The sequence below is a fragment of the Boleophthalmus pectinirostris genome, unplaced genomic scaffold, assembly GCF_026225935.1.
Source record: "Boleophthalmus pectinirostris isolate CB_2022bp ecotype Guang Dong unplaced genomic scaffold, ASM2622593v1 HiC_scaffold_23, whole genome shotgun sequence".
Lineage (NCBI taxonomy): Eukaryota > Metazoa > Chordata > Actinopteri > Gobiiformes > Gobiidae > Boleophthalmus > Boleophthalmus pectinirostris.
In genome coordinates, this window is record NW_026571207.1 from 21,067,302 (window position 1) to 21,082,280 (window position 14,979).

The 14,979-nt window shown below is 39.2% G+C and overlaps 1 protein-coding gene and 1 non-coding gene across 2 annotated transcripts; one reads left to right on the forward strand and one right to left on the reverse strand.

The window, feature by feature from the left end:
* Positions 1 to 25: 25 nt before the first annotated feature.
* LOC110163420 (uncharacterized) lies at positions 26 to 1,704 on the reverse strand. The gene is made up of 2 exons (XR_008632979.1): positions 1,556 to 1,704; positions 26 to 217 (listed from the first exon to the last, which is right to left on the reverse strand). It is a non-coding gene; the product is annotated as an uncharacterized LOC110163420 (transcript).
* Positions 1,705 to 5,975: 4,271 nt separating this feature from the next.
* Positions 5,976 to 9,036, forward strand: dusp1 (dual specificity phosphatase 1). The gene is made up of 4 exons (XM_020928422.2): positions 5,976 to 6,605; positions 6,831 to 6,976; positions 7,076 to 7,295; positions 7,943 to 9,036. Exons 1-4 carry the CDS (start codon positions 6,197 to 6,199, stop codon positions 8,296 to 8,298), a joined length of 1,131 nt encoding a protein of 376 aa, XP_020784081.1. The 5' UTR covers positions 5,976 to 6,196; the 3' UTR covers positions 8,299 to 9,036.
* The last annotated feature ends 5,943 nt before the right edge of the window (positions 9,037 to 14,979 follow it).

Genomic DNA, 14,979 nt, shown 5'->3' on the forward strand with positions numbered 1-14,979 from the left:
AGCTCAGATCATAAATGACAGAGGCTCCATGCGGACAGATCTTTAATTTATTCATCTGCAGAATGTACGTGAACTTTGAGTCAAAACAGTGTTGAGAGAGAGGAGGTGTCCACTCAAGTGTAATGCACACCGATAAACACATGGAGTCTTCTGAGAGCTGGTGTGAGTATAAATGACCCAACAGCTGCAGCAAACACTACCTCAGCATCCACGACACCTACGTGAGCAAACACATGACATAATGTGAGGAGCTGTCAAAGGCAAACAGTCAGGGCCAGTGAGCACGGGATCAAAAACACAAAGAAAAACTGAGTGACACTTCAGTGATGTCATTTCTCAAAAAAACTACTAAGAACTAAGAAACAAGTGTAAAAAAATACAACAGTTAACATTTCACAATGCCCAGAACCCATGTCTAGTTTCTGGTGCAAGCATGAGAACTATCAAGTAATGCTAACATCAGGCCCTTTTACAAGAAATAAGAAAACTATAACTAGCAGCAGTCCCTAACCCTCACAATATTACATTAGTTCTTAAAAAAACTGTCAGATTGAATCAGTTTGGCAGGCTGCATGGATGTCTCAAACAAATTACCTTTCTTACAACTGGGCGTTACAGATTTTTATTTTTTGTTATGGTTTGCAAAATGACCACATTAGATGAGGGACATTTCCACACTGTTAAGTCTAAAAGGCATGTAATTACCATTTTAAAACACAAGCACATTTAGCCCTAAATATGAACAATAGGACAATCAAACACATTTGATTAAATAATTTACCAGAACTATTCAATTAGGAACAAGTAGTGAGGGGATGCTGAATGTCTGTGTAGAAATTTTTTGATACAAAAAGAGGTACCTAGAGGCATTTTCTCAAAGGTTATGTATGGGTTATGATCCAGTGTGTAGACAATCCCTATAGAAGTTGTCAGGCGAGGGTTAAGGTAATAGGGTAGAGTTGTGTGACAGTCCCTGTTGCAATGTGTAAATAGTCTTAAAGATAAATAAACATCCTTCAGTTTGATTAGGGCAATGCATTTGACTGTGACTAGTGTTGACGTCGAGAGGTGTGACTATCAGCTGTCATTGAAGTTTCAATGGAGTCAGTGAGTCACTATTCCCAAGAAGCAGAGGTCAGTGTTTATTGGAGCCTGAGGGCATTGAATGCACATCTTTGTGTATTAGGGGTTTGTTGTGTGAAATATAAGAGGGATCATTACATCACTGAATGATAACTGATACAGGTAATTGTCTTTGTTGACATAAGGGAGTGTTTGAAGCCTTGGGGCATGAGACCACAAGTGGAGAAATATGGCGCAAACTTCACCGCAAAACTAAGCACAAAAAAAAAAAAAAAAAAAGTTAAACAGCTGTCTTATTCTCTTATAATGAAATGCAAGCCATTCGTAGTGAAAGCTAACCATACAGATCCACGTTGACTCCCACATGAACAACATGCTAGCATCTCTACATTCATACAGAGCCTAAAGTCCGCTAAAAGCCACAGCTGTCCGCTCTCATCTGCAGCCCGTAACGGCGAAACCAGAAACTCACCTCCTCACATCGAACGGCATGATGCTTTCACGTCTGAAACCGGGAATTTAACGGGATAAAACTATAAACAAAAGGCAAACATAGGGAATTTCTTCGCTGCTACCGGGTGTTCATCGGTACCGGGCTGACGTCAGCATAGGACGCTTTGCAAAATTTGATTGGCCAAGAGAAACTTCCGGGGACTCGTGATTCTCCTTCCGATCAGAGCAAAACAGAAAATAAGTTTTTAATTTTTTACTTAAACTATGTGATTTATGTGGTTAATACTGAAAAGTGGACAGATAACGTACAAAAAATGAATAAATATATACATAAATAGCAGTAGATCATTCGAGTCATACATTTCATTCATGGCATTCATATAACACCACAGAAGCTGTAGGTAAACTATCAGGTAGCCTCATGGATTTATAAATACAAGCCTTGACTAATTAAACATCTTGGAGTGAAACATCTACTACACTGAAAGCTTTAAAACCACTTTGAAATGAAAGTTATAATTATGTATCTTGCTTATAAAATATGCTAAAGGTCTACAAAAACTTGGATTGGATCTGTAATCAAATCAAATTTATTAATATAGCACATTTTGAGAACACATCATTTCCTTCATTGTAACACAACTTTTAGGGGCACCAATGTATTTCTGCAAACATATCCATGAGTAAACTGATCTAAATGGGAGCTGGACCATATTGGTCTCTGTTCCATCTCCTGATAGTCTTCTCTATACAAAATGGCTTCTTCTTAAAATCTCAGAACCTACTTTGGGCACCCCTAAGGGCACATGGTTTGTCATCTCCACTTAGTGCGTATGTGTAAGAGGTAAGCAGAGGGGCAAACTGTGTCGTTCCTCTCCAGAAAAGAGCATTCAGCCAGTGTGTTTCTGTTCAAATATGTGAAAGCCATTTTAACTAGACTATAAACTGTAATGAATTCTGCTTTCACTACCATAATCTCCAGTATTATGTTGGTTCTTTTCATGTTTAATGAGTGTTGATTTTAAGTAGACTAAAGTGGTCTTTTGCCAAATTCTGGTACATTTACAGTGGGTAGGGTTTATAAATGTACACTGTCCCTGTTAAAATAAACAAATAAATTCATTAAACTGATATATCTTATATTATTAAACCCCCCCCCCTCCAAAATACCTTGAAAAACATACTGTGAGGAAACTTGTCTCTCCATAGATCTGACCTGTAACTTGACCTGGTAAATATGCTTGTTTCCACGGGGATACATTTGTTTTGTGGAACATTTTAAGCAAAGGAATAACACTTCCATGGGAACAAGTTGGATGACAGGCCTTTTCCCATTGTGTAGTTTTAACATACAGGCCTCATCAATTGTCTGTCTAAGTTGATTATGATGTTATAGGGCTAGCTGTGACAACATATCTTATACAGTATTGCTTATTTTATAGGCTTATTACAGCAATGTTCTACAGATATGTGAAGAATACTTTGAAAATCTGTTTAGTTACAGAATTCTGAATATTCAAATTAAAATGCAATTTGCAACGTATTCCGATACATGGTCCAATTAGAAGGCTGTATTCTGAATACTTAGATACTTTTACATCATGTTGCATTATATCATGGCATAAAAAACATAACATAATTACCAACAGCTTTATTTTTGTTGCACTGTTTCGTGTGCATAAATGTATGCTTAATTAAATTGAAAATCACACATGCACACACCACAAAAGTATTTTTTATTATTATTATTGTTTTTTTCGGGATAAAGTACTGGCATTTATTCTTTTTAATTTAAAAAAGTAACTGTATTCAGAATATGTATTTTTGGTACATATATTCTTCCCAACACTGAGGCTCAATATACTTAAAGTTTTGCTGTGGTTGAAACTATGCACTCCAATTGTGTAATGTAATGTTGGGGCACCAAACTCAGGACATACCCTGTATTTTCCCAGAGACAGTTCAGAGTTGCCAGTAGTGACTATGACAGTAAACAGACACGATGACAGCAAGCTACAGTGTGGCGGAACCGCAGGAAATGCCTCTTTGTCATCCTCTCTTTCACTTCCTGTTCTGAATCTTGGGCTGTGTATTATTATTAGAATAAAAATCACAATTAAAAGTACTGGCTCAATAAAACAAAAACAAGCTCAGTAAAATGTACAAAACCAAAGTTTGAATTGTGTCTGTGGCTATAGTAAAGAAAACAACAAAAAATAGCATAATAGCATAACACAGTAGTAGTATAACATAGTATAACATTTAGTTTTGATGAAAGAACAACTTTTAAACTGACAGGGCAAAAGAATATACAAATATCAGGCCAAATATCAGTGTATAATTAAGTTCCTCAAAAGACAAGAATCAGCTGTTTGTCGTCACTGTTTCTGTCTGATGCCCGTAATACACTAGTGAGAACGTAGTGTTTTGTACAGCCTGTTGTAGATTGACCCCTCTGATGTAAAGTGTGTAACATTCCAGCTTTACGGCATGTGCCTCACAGTTGACTCATCTCATGGAGCAGAGAAGTCTTGCACTCTGTTGTGATTGGTGCAGTTTCTTTTCTCAAAGCTTCCCCTCCCTTCCCCCTTCCTCTCTCACAATAACCGGTCTATTTCCATTCACCTGAATAGAACAGTACTGGCCAATGTGTTTCAGTACAGGTGATATGAGGGCAGAATGACAAATGGATTTATGTAAGGAATACTGAAAGTGAACAATGAACTTGTCTGCCTGTAGAGACACAGCAATAGTACGTACTTAGATTTAGACTAGGACGAACTTGATTCATCCACATGTGAAATTACTTGGACACAGTAGCTCACACATCATAATGTAATATAACAACAAAGAGAAAATATAAATGGTAATTAAAAAAATCTAAATAAGTGTCAAACAAAAAGTGTCAAACAATTACATAAATTAATATGTGCAAGTAAAGTAAAAAATTGAAACAGTAATATATACAGTATATCACAGTTATAGATAAGAGGTCATAGGGAACAATTACAGTAAAAGCTACAGTACTCAATTTGTTTTATAGGATAAAACATTAACTTCTTTATCTCTGAAAAATCTGACAACTTGACATCTTGAACAGTCACATAATAAAATGAAAAAGTATATAAATTGTGATGTGTATCCTATAGTAATTTCAAGGGGTATAGAAAAAAATTATGCGTTGTAACATTGTATTTCCGTAACTGTTGTTGTCATAATGTTTATCATAAATTCTCAAAATGAAAGAGGAAGTGGTATATATAACTGTTTGGGCAATGTGACAAGTGTTTTGAGATGTGCTTAGTAAACACACGTTTCACAACAAACCACCTCTGACTCACAGGTTCTGAGTTTTAGGAAGTAACGATTCACACGGCTGTCACCAAAAATCTCTTTATCATTCCCCTGCTGTCTCGTGAAATTTGCCCACACACAACTCCTAAACCACACCTTGAATCAAAAGGGTTTCCCAAAGTGACAAAAGGAGACATTATGAGAGAAAAATCCAGTAATAATCAAGTTAGAAATAAAGTTGTGATGTCCATTTGTTCTTTTATTCCTGGCAGTTTTTTGTTTTCACAGTGTGGAAATTTACTGGACTTCAGATTTCTATACAGTGATTAACTTTTATGGTCAGCCTTATTCTCGGCGCATTGAACACTATGTACCTATGGCCAATAAAAACAAGACTGAACGTTTATGACCCTAGTGGCAGATATTTACCTATTATCTTGTTATTTGTAAACTCTCAGGTGAAGAGGCAAAATAGAAATCTAATTAAACACATGAATCATCATGGAAAATTTGTCAGATTCCTGAATTCACGTTAGCTGGCTTTGAAACTAACCCATCTTTATTTGGTATGATTTGTTTGATAACTTGTGTCACAATGTTATTAAATCAAGATGCCTAATTTAATATATCCTACAATATAGCCATGCACAGCAAGTTGCACACAGACTAAATATGGTAAGTGTAACACAAAGGCCACTCCATTGAGAAATTGTTTATTTTCTATAAATATATTAAAAAGTGGGTGGTCTAAATTTTGGTTATCCTAAATCTGGTTAGCCTAATTTAAGTTTAACCAGTCAGCCATGGCCTATCTCTGTGCAAATATGCAATATCATGACACAAATAGAAGTCAAACGCGCGCTTTAAAAAGTGAACTGTCTTCACAAACCACAAACCACACAGTGCGCGCTCACGCTTAGTACGTGTGCTGCACCTCTGCAGAGATATCCCGCTTAGACCGGTCTATGGTCTCTAGTCTATGGCAGGTCCTGTTCAGCAGTTCCCCTCCCCCCTCCACTCCATGAAAGGCGTACGCATATGGGCGTACGTGGTGACGTCTGCGCTTTGGCAATCAGCCAATGGGGGCGGGATTTGACGTCAACAGTTCCTCATTCATACCACGCGCCTATAAAAGCGGCAGTAAGCGCGTCAAGCGCAACTCGCAATAAAATTGACTATTAAAACTTCAATAAAAAGACCTTAAGACGCAATAACACTTGAGAAGGAAAGGAATATCTCTTTTAGTTCTACACTTTTTTGTTTAGTATTTCAACTCGTTCACTCGGAACAAAGGACTCCCGCCTAACTTATCAAAGGAAGCGCTCCGATTTCAAGCTACTTTTCCCTGTCCCGCGGTCCACGCTTTATGTATCTGGATTTACTGTTTCATTCGCGCCGTCCTACTATGGTCATAATGGAGGTCCCGACCATCGACTGTGCGTCCCTCCACGGCTTTCTGGAGGACGACGTGCCGAGCTGCCTTGTGCTCGACTGCCGCTCTTTCCTGTCGTTCAACTCTTCCCACATCGCGGGCTCCAGTAATGTCCGCTTCAGTACTATCGTACGGAGGAGGGCGAGGGGAGGCCTGGGACTCGAACACATTGTACCAAACGAGGATACGAGATGTCGGCTTCTGTCCGGAGACTACCAGTCTGTAGTGCTGCTGGACGACAGGAGTATGGACTTAAGTCAGGCCAAGAAAGACGGGACTCTGATGGTTGCTGTTACAGCTCTATGCCGCGACCCTTGTGGAGTCCGTGTTTTTATTCTGAAAGGTAAGGGATAAAAACAAATGTAGTTTCACTTTAAAAAACATTATATGCGTAAACCAGAGTCAGAGCGCATTTGTGCTTTTCAGCTGTCATCACAGTAGCAGCTGGTGTGGGTGTAAACAATGTTCCTAAATAGCCCCATGAGCAGTTGTCGTCTATTTTGAGTCCTGCGTTTAAATGTTAGCGTGTGCTGTCATCTGACCTCTATTTTATTCTTAACTTTTACAGGTGGATTTGATGCCTTTTCCACGGAATATCCAGAGATGTGCACTAAACCCACCCCTCCGCAGGGGCTCAGTCTACCCCTCAGCTCCAGCCACCCAGAGAGTGCAGGACCAGGCTGTAGTCCATGCAATACCCCCCTATATGACCAGGTTTGCGTCTTTTGAATTATTTTATAGGCATTCTAAACTTTCCTATTGGCTTTGAAATTGTTAGTTTGTTTGTATTCTGATAGTTTTGTCTTTATGTAGGGTGGTCCTGTGGAGATCCTGCCCTTCTTGTACCTTGGCAGTGCCTACCACGCTTCCAGAAAGGACATGCTAGATATGCTGGGCATCACTGCCCTTATCAATGTTTCGGCCAACTGCCCAAACCACTTTGAAGACTCCTATCAGTACAAAAGCATCCCTGTGGAGGACAACCACAAAGCTGATATCAGCTCCTGGTTCAACGAGGCCATAGAGTTTATCGGTAAGTGTTTATAGCTGTTATTTTAGCTCACTTTATACTTTGCAAATGCCAAAATGTGAGAGATCTCTCCCAGCTGTCACCTCAGGGCTAGAGCCTGTTGAAATACAAACAGCTCTCCCCTCCCCCCTCTTCCTTGTTTACTTCCAGATTTAAATTTTAAAAAGTTCCCTCCAAAACTGGCCAGCTGGCTTGGCACAGGCTACCCACTCTTACAATAGCGTTTACATCATCATTCCTCAAGAAGGGAAGCCCTTTTTTCATTGTGAGGTTCCAAGCGGGTTCCGTTGTGAGCTGTCTGGTTGGTTTGAATGGCCCCCCTCCACACACCGCTCTTTGTTCTATGGGAACAAAAGCCAATTTCTCCTCAGTCACGGCTGGCCTTCCACCAGATCAATGCACCCAGCGGGGGTCTGCTCCCCTCTTTTGTGTGCATTCAGGAGCCCCCCTCAGGGAATTAGCCTCCAGCTCCCGCCATGCACCCCTATTAACACTGTTCCTGCCTCCTAATGGCCTTCTTGAATATAAATGGTCACTGAATTTGTAACAAGTAAATAGTTCTGGCGTCTTCCAGTAACGGCCGTTTTTGCATATTTTATTCCCTCATTAATATGTACAGGTGACTAATCCTCTGTATTATTTCTCTACAGACTCCATTAGAAATAAGGGAGGACGTGTCTTTGTCCACTGTCAGGCTGGCATTTCCCGCTCTGCTACCATCTGTCTGGCCTACCTGATGCGCACAAACCGTGTGAAGCTGGACGAGGCCTTTGAATTTGTCAAACAGCGGCGCAGCATCATCTCCCCAAACTTCAGCTTCATGGGTCAGCTGCTTCAATTTGAGTCCCAGGTCCTGGCTACCTCCAGCTGCTCCACAGAGGCGGGCAGCCCGGCCCTTGGCAACACCAGCACCGTCTTCAACTTCCCTGTGTCCATCCCCGTTCACTCGTCAGCAGGACAGCGATCCTTCCTCCACAGCCCCATTACCACCTCACCCAGCTGCTGAGACAGACTATGAGAATGAACTAACAAATGAGCTGCTCTGAAATACACTTTAGATAATACTGGTTATCTATCACTAAACTGTTTGGGAGTAGTTCATCTGACTGGCCAAGTCTTTTGGCTATACATATTTCAATGGGAGATTTGATGTCTACCATCAGGCAGTATTTTAGTTGAACCCGCTGTAAGAATGTGAGCAATACTTCACAGTTTAAACAACAAGGGCTGAAAGTTACTCAGTTTGCCTTTGCCTTTAGATAATCATTTCTAATCATTTCTTCTACAAATGTGTCTCAGGAATATTTGTTTTTCTTGGTCAAATCTTTCGTCCTTGTGGTAAAAGTAGCACACAAATCTTTTGCACAGCTTGGACAGTTGAAGTAACATTTTGACAAACAATGAATGTATCCCCATTTTTGTTATTGTTGACGTGGCACTTGAATATAAGGTCAATGATCTCCCATTACTGACACATGCCTTTGACACCTTGTACCCTAGCCAAGCTAAAACTGACATGTTGAGGAAAACTGACCAATGAATACCTCATGTTTGTACTGTGTACTGCAGCACTGACTCAGAAGAACCCCAAAGAGACTAAATGGGGTTGAGTGGTCAGAAGTGACTGCAAACTGACATATTTATTTAAGTAAAGTAATATATTTCTTTATCTATTTTTGCATATGTTTGCTAAATGTTGTTTTTTATACTGTTAAATAAATCATTGAACTTTTGTACTGAAAAAGTGATCTCAAGTTTTTTTTCTTGAGTGGTAGGGTTAACAAGAAAAAGCAATATTGACAAATAAAAACTGGCAGCTACTCCTGAATGTTATATTCTCATTGGCCAATCCATGTGCAGAGGAATCTTATGAATCACTACTACCAAAAAACTCAACCCCACCATAAGGACCATGACATCACATTGTAGAGCTTTGTTTTGGCCACGTTCTCATGTCATTGTGCAAGGCGCAGGAGCAGCAGGAGGTCTGAGCATCACCCAAGCAGCCCTCCTCCCCTCCACAGCCACAATAGCAACAGCTGCAAGGCGTTTGGGAAAAGTGTGACCACTAAAGAGCGTTGAAGGCTCTGAAGAGGTCCGGCCTTGTGTCCTGTGCCACACACACCAATGGGAGGTGGAGGCGGAGACCAGGCCGTGAAAGGGAGAGGAATATGTTTGGGTTGCAAATTAGCCAAAGCACAAACAGTGTGACCCTCAGGAGTGTGAGAAAAACTTAATGGATCCCAAAGGTTTTCAGTGGAACTCCAAATTGGAAAATTAAACTAGATATGGGTACTTTCTCACAGAATTTTACAACTTATAAGTGAAGTCTGTGTCATTTAAATAATGGCCTGTCTGGGCCAAGGTGGAAAAAAACTTAAAAAAAAAAAAGTTCTAACTCTGCTCTTATCCAAAAGATAATGTAATTAAGTCACAGCATTACATAGAACTATAATAAAATTATAGATCCATGTATTATTAACAATTGCTTTTCTACACCTGCAATGGCTGCATATGATTATCCAATAGACAGGTGTTTCTGCTATGAAGTGTATTACAGGCTAGACAACTGAGTAGAGGTCGTCACCTCAGGTGTAGGAGGAAAAGCTATTTAATTGTTAATGCAGTTATAATATATTTTTACCAAACACTGATAGAAGCAATAAAAAGAAACTTAGAAAACTTCTTCCACCTTGGTGTGGCCCAAACTGGCCATATAATATACCCAAGTTATTCTTTAGCTAACTCAAACCTATGACAGCACATTTAAATTTATGTTTAAACTGCGAAAAAGGTCCTTGCACCAAGTTTTGCTTAAGGATAGGGGGAGAATCTCCTCTGTATGGGTGGAATCTCTCTTCCTATGTCATCTGTAGGATTTAGAACTCCTGAATATAAAATAATGTAAATACAAACTATTAATAACCTGTCATATGCGCTTGAAGAATGTACTAGTACACATTGTACACATGCCCTGACTTTGACTTTGCCCTGTGTTTAAATCATAATACTGTCATTAGTTCACTAGCTCCCTCACACATTTGGTGGTCTTTGGTGGTCTGTGGTGACATATGCATACCCCCACCCCCAGAACCCACCACAATCTGCACCGCCTTTGTGCCTTTGGACTTCCTGTTGTCCCCTGTGCAGAGCAAGGCTGGAGTGTGTCTGTGTCTGCCTGCGTGTGAAAGTTGTTAAGAGCCTTTTATGATATGCTGAGAGGGGAGGGGGGGGCGGTGGTCTTATCAATTGGCAGACCACCAGCATTACAGCCCTGAGGGACAAAGTCAAGGTGTCACCATTGGAGCATTAGTCAGAATAACAAATAGCTAACCCCATATTAACTGGCAAAACAAAAACAAACACTCAGTTGTTGTTGTTCTTGCAGGTTTTCCAAAAATAAATGCTAATCTTCTGTGTTCTTAACCAATTCTACAGAGGAGTGTTGAAATTACATTGGCAATTTGCTGTTTCATTTAGCAACTGTGCTCCAACTTTGACATCAAAGTCTATTTAATTAACAGTACCCTATGAAAATAAAGGTTAGATAACGCCTCAAACACCAGTGCCATCTACGGGTAGCAAACACCCCCACCCCTTTACATGCTATGTGTGTTATGCTGTATGACACTGTGATCTGTCGACAATTGAATAATTAATTTAGGCCTACACTACTCTTAGCTTGAATATGCTATTAACATGAGTGTCATACAACTATGTATTATCAGTATATAAACAAGACATGTGTCAGGGTTTTCGTTATAATTGGTGGAATAACTTCTGTAATTAATAAGGATATTTAAATGGTAACTGGTCACATTTATATACTACTTTTCTACCTTCAAGTCACTCAAAGCAATTTACGTCAAGGAACACTGACCCATTCACACACAGACTCATACACCAGTGTACACAGACAATGGGGACAACATGGGTTAAGTGTCTTGCCCAATAACACAATAACAGCATTTATCTGTGGGAGCTAGAATCGCACTACACACTTTTGGGTGGGTGGATTTGTTCTGATTTGTCTGAGCATGTAACATTATGCATCAAGTTGTTTGTTCCACTTTTGATTTGGTATGTGACTAACAGTGAATGCACCATAAAGTAATGAATAGATAATATTACAAAGTTCATAATTAAAACCATAAAAACTGAAGTAACTGAAACTGGCATGTTCGCATACAGAAAACAACACAATAAAGCCTTACTGCACAAAGCACTGATGGGTAATGATGCAATATTTGCAACCGGATAATATTTTCTTTCCTAATTTAACATGACCAATCTTCCTTTGAGGACACACACACAATGGGCACTCTTCCTTTGAGGACACACAGGCAATATAATGTAGCACCACAGGCCTGTCAAACCCATTGTTTATACTACTATAGTGTGAATGTGATTAACAGTAACGCTTCAGTAATTACACTCACCCTTTATAGAGCTCCCAATTTGATTAAGTCTCCCAAACACACACACGTTGAGTTTCCTTGCTTCTTGGAAACATTACACTGACTTACATTAATTTCCTAGAAACTGATTTTAATCTTAAGCATAGTTACGTCTTGCTTAACCTTAACCTAAACCCTAACTTTAACCCACATCTGATCTTTAAACCATGCAGTTGATCTAATAATAAAAATTTGCATCATGAGGACCTGGTTTTTGTGCAGCTCTCTAGAGATTTTAGCCCCCACAATGTGATAAATACCCACCGACACACGCAAGAGAGCTATAAGCCATATTTCATAAACTGAAGTCATGACCCGTCCTCACCTGCTGTAAATATAAAGAGGATTACCAGTATGACGGCAGGCCCCTATGACACCCTGTGCTCTGTTGTGGCTTGTCCTAAACTTGACTACAAAGACCCACTCCTAAATCTCTATGTGGTTTAGAAAATGCACCATGACGCAAGCAAAATAAAGAGTTAGGTTTGCGTTATGCAGAAAGAATTCATATTTGCTGCCTTTTAAAATACGGATTGTAGAGGCCAAACTCTAAAGTGGTCAAGCATGCTTGTGTTGCATGACAAGAGCTGAGATAAGGGCAGATTTTTCCCAGGATAACCTCGGATATGTATAGCCAGGGGAATGTTGTCAGGATATTACGTACATAGGCTGTGTGAATTAGCGTTTCCTTGCCAGCAGGGTCCTTTCCTCTGTCTGAAAGGTAAAACAATGGATGAAGTATGTTGGTGTGTACTAGACAGTCAGGAGTCAAGCTGTATATGACATAAAAAAAATTGAAAAAACTTTGGACACAATGTAAACCATAGCTAATAAATCAAAAAATAATTTGTGAAAACAAAATGCCTGTTGCAGATTAAGATTTTAAATGCATAAAAATCATTGCACAATCACATGCCATTATCTTTTTGGTTCTTCCAAGACTGTTACATTTGGAAGGGCGATAGGAGTAATACTATTATTGCTGCTGCAAGGTAAAACAAAACAAAAAAAACAGTACAAATATACTCACAATATATGTATGTATACTACAAAAACTATATATGGCAAGAACATTATGTGTTTGAACCTTTCCTTTGTTAAACTGGTATTGTAGATTGGTGTAAAAACATTTGCACACAACATGATGAATGCAAATGCTCAAAGGTCAGACCTTTGACACTGCCCCTTTTGGACCCTGACTACTCTGAATGCAGTCTGTATTTTTCCACTGGCCTGAGGGCTGGTGTTGTGTTCACAGGCAGAGTTAAGATCCTGTGTGGAGTATTTGAAGAATGTGAGGCATCCTGTCTTCTACACTCACTGCAGCCTGCTCCAATGATGTCACTGCAGAAGAAAATGTATAATGGTGTGCAGAAATGCCAAAGGAGCGAGCAGATGGTGTAGGTTAGGTTAAGAGGTGCCATATGAGGAAGTCAGATTTATGAAGGAATGGCATGAGAGACACAATGTACTCTTTGTGTGGACAGATATTCACTGAGAACACAGGCTACATTTTGTTCAAAAATATACAACTTCACAGAGCAATCACGTGGGTGTCAAGACACTTTCAACAACAATCTTAGATAACTTGTAGATAGAAAGGGTTACGGAAACAAGTTGGACTGCATTGATCATGTGGCTACAATGATCATCACTGAATAGAAGAAATATAAATTCAGCTGAATCTAAAATGTAGGCCAAATACTTGGTAACTTCAATCAGGTCCATGAAAAATGTATGTATTTCGTTAAATAAAAAGAACACAATGAAAGCGTGTAAAATATATATCGATAAAATATACCTAAAACCAATTATAAATCTGATACTGTGTTATGCCTTGACAACACATGTACAGTGTAAATGCTTGCAAAAGATTTTGGCTAAACTCAACAAGATGAGTAGTCAGATGCCTTCTTTGAATTGTGAACGAGCGCCCTCTTGTGGGGCAGAACAATTACTACAAATGATCAAACAACAGAAATGTGTGTTATTTAACTTCTAAAAACAAGCAGAGAAAAGGCAGGACCCTATGTGTGTTAAGATGAGGCCTAATCACTATGCCCCATAAGAGAATTACTATTTCTTGTTAAGAATTGCAAATATACATATAGAGAAGCATATGATTTAATTAAAGGTGGACCAATATATCGATTGGTTGATTTATAATAGGGATGGATGGATTTTTTTTAGCTGATACCGATAACAATATTATGTTTACAGATTAATTTATAACTTAACAGATAATAATGAAGGATAAGAAAATGTATTTATCTATGTATATACTGTATGTGTGCATGTGTATATGTGTAAATGTATATATCTATCTGTATTTATCTACTGGATATACCGGTAAATTCATATTTTCACTCATTTAATCTACTCAAAAAGACAAATCTGATGCACTGAGGACAAACTGGGAATGTCACATAGGCACAGAGACTTGGGCAGTGCAAAAAATATGGGGGCCAAATATCGGCTAATTATGGACATATGTAGTATTTCTTATTATGTAATTTGGGGGAAAATAAAAATGTCTCAAGACATAATCAGTGTTAGATTCAAATTTAGTAAAGTCTGATCATTGGAGTGCAGCCATGTTTGCATAAACTGAGGTTGTGTCAATAACACTGTGTGAGTGGAACTAAACAGACCCTGTGCTGAACTAACATGTTTAACACCTGTAACAGTCATTGTTAATAATTAACCCCGAAGGGCTTACAACCATGAAAAACATTTTGTGGGAAATAACAAATTTTTTATTAATCTAAATCAAATTAGAATAAAGACAAGTTAACAACACCACCAACTGGGTACTTAGGTTCTGCTATCAAGTTTACACTGGCAATAGTGAGAGATTTTGGTAAATGTAAGTACAAGAATATTCTTTCCTACAAAAAAATGTTGAATATAACTCCACTCTGTCTCTTGAAGGCTGCAGACTAGTGTTATGCTATCCACTCCCTCAAGGACAGGAATACTACCAGACCCTACCACCTGACCTTTTTTAGCAGCCGCCCCTGCCTCTGTCAGTCTGTCCAAGGGTCCAAACAGACACACAAGCACGCATGCACTCACACCCCTGCTCCACGTGCCAACAGCCCCCTCCTCATGTTACAGTTTATTGGACCGAATAAAGAGATAACACTAACCACGTGCTCCTGTTTACACTTCTTCAAATTCAGGCGGGATTCTGCTCTGAATGAAAAGCTCACTTCAGAAAACTCCTGAAG

Coding starts and splice junctions, on each gene's coding strand:
- dusp1 (XM_020928422.2), top strand. CDS start 6,197: ATGTATCTGGATTTACTGTTTCATTCGCGCCGTCCTACTATGGTCATA. Junction 6,606..6,830: donor CCGTGTTTTTATTCTGAAAG/GTAAGGGATAAA, acceptor TAACTTTTACAG/GTGGATTTGATGCCTTTTCC. Junction 7,296..7,942: donor CGAGGCCATAGAGTTTATCG/GTAAGTGTTTAT, acceptor ATTTCTCTACAG/ACTCCATTAGAAATAAGGGA.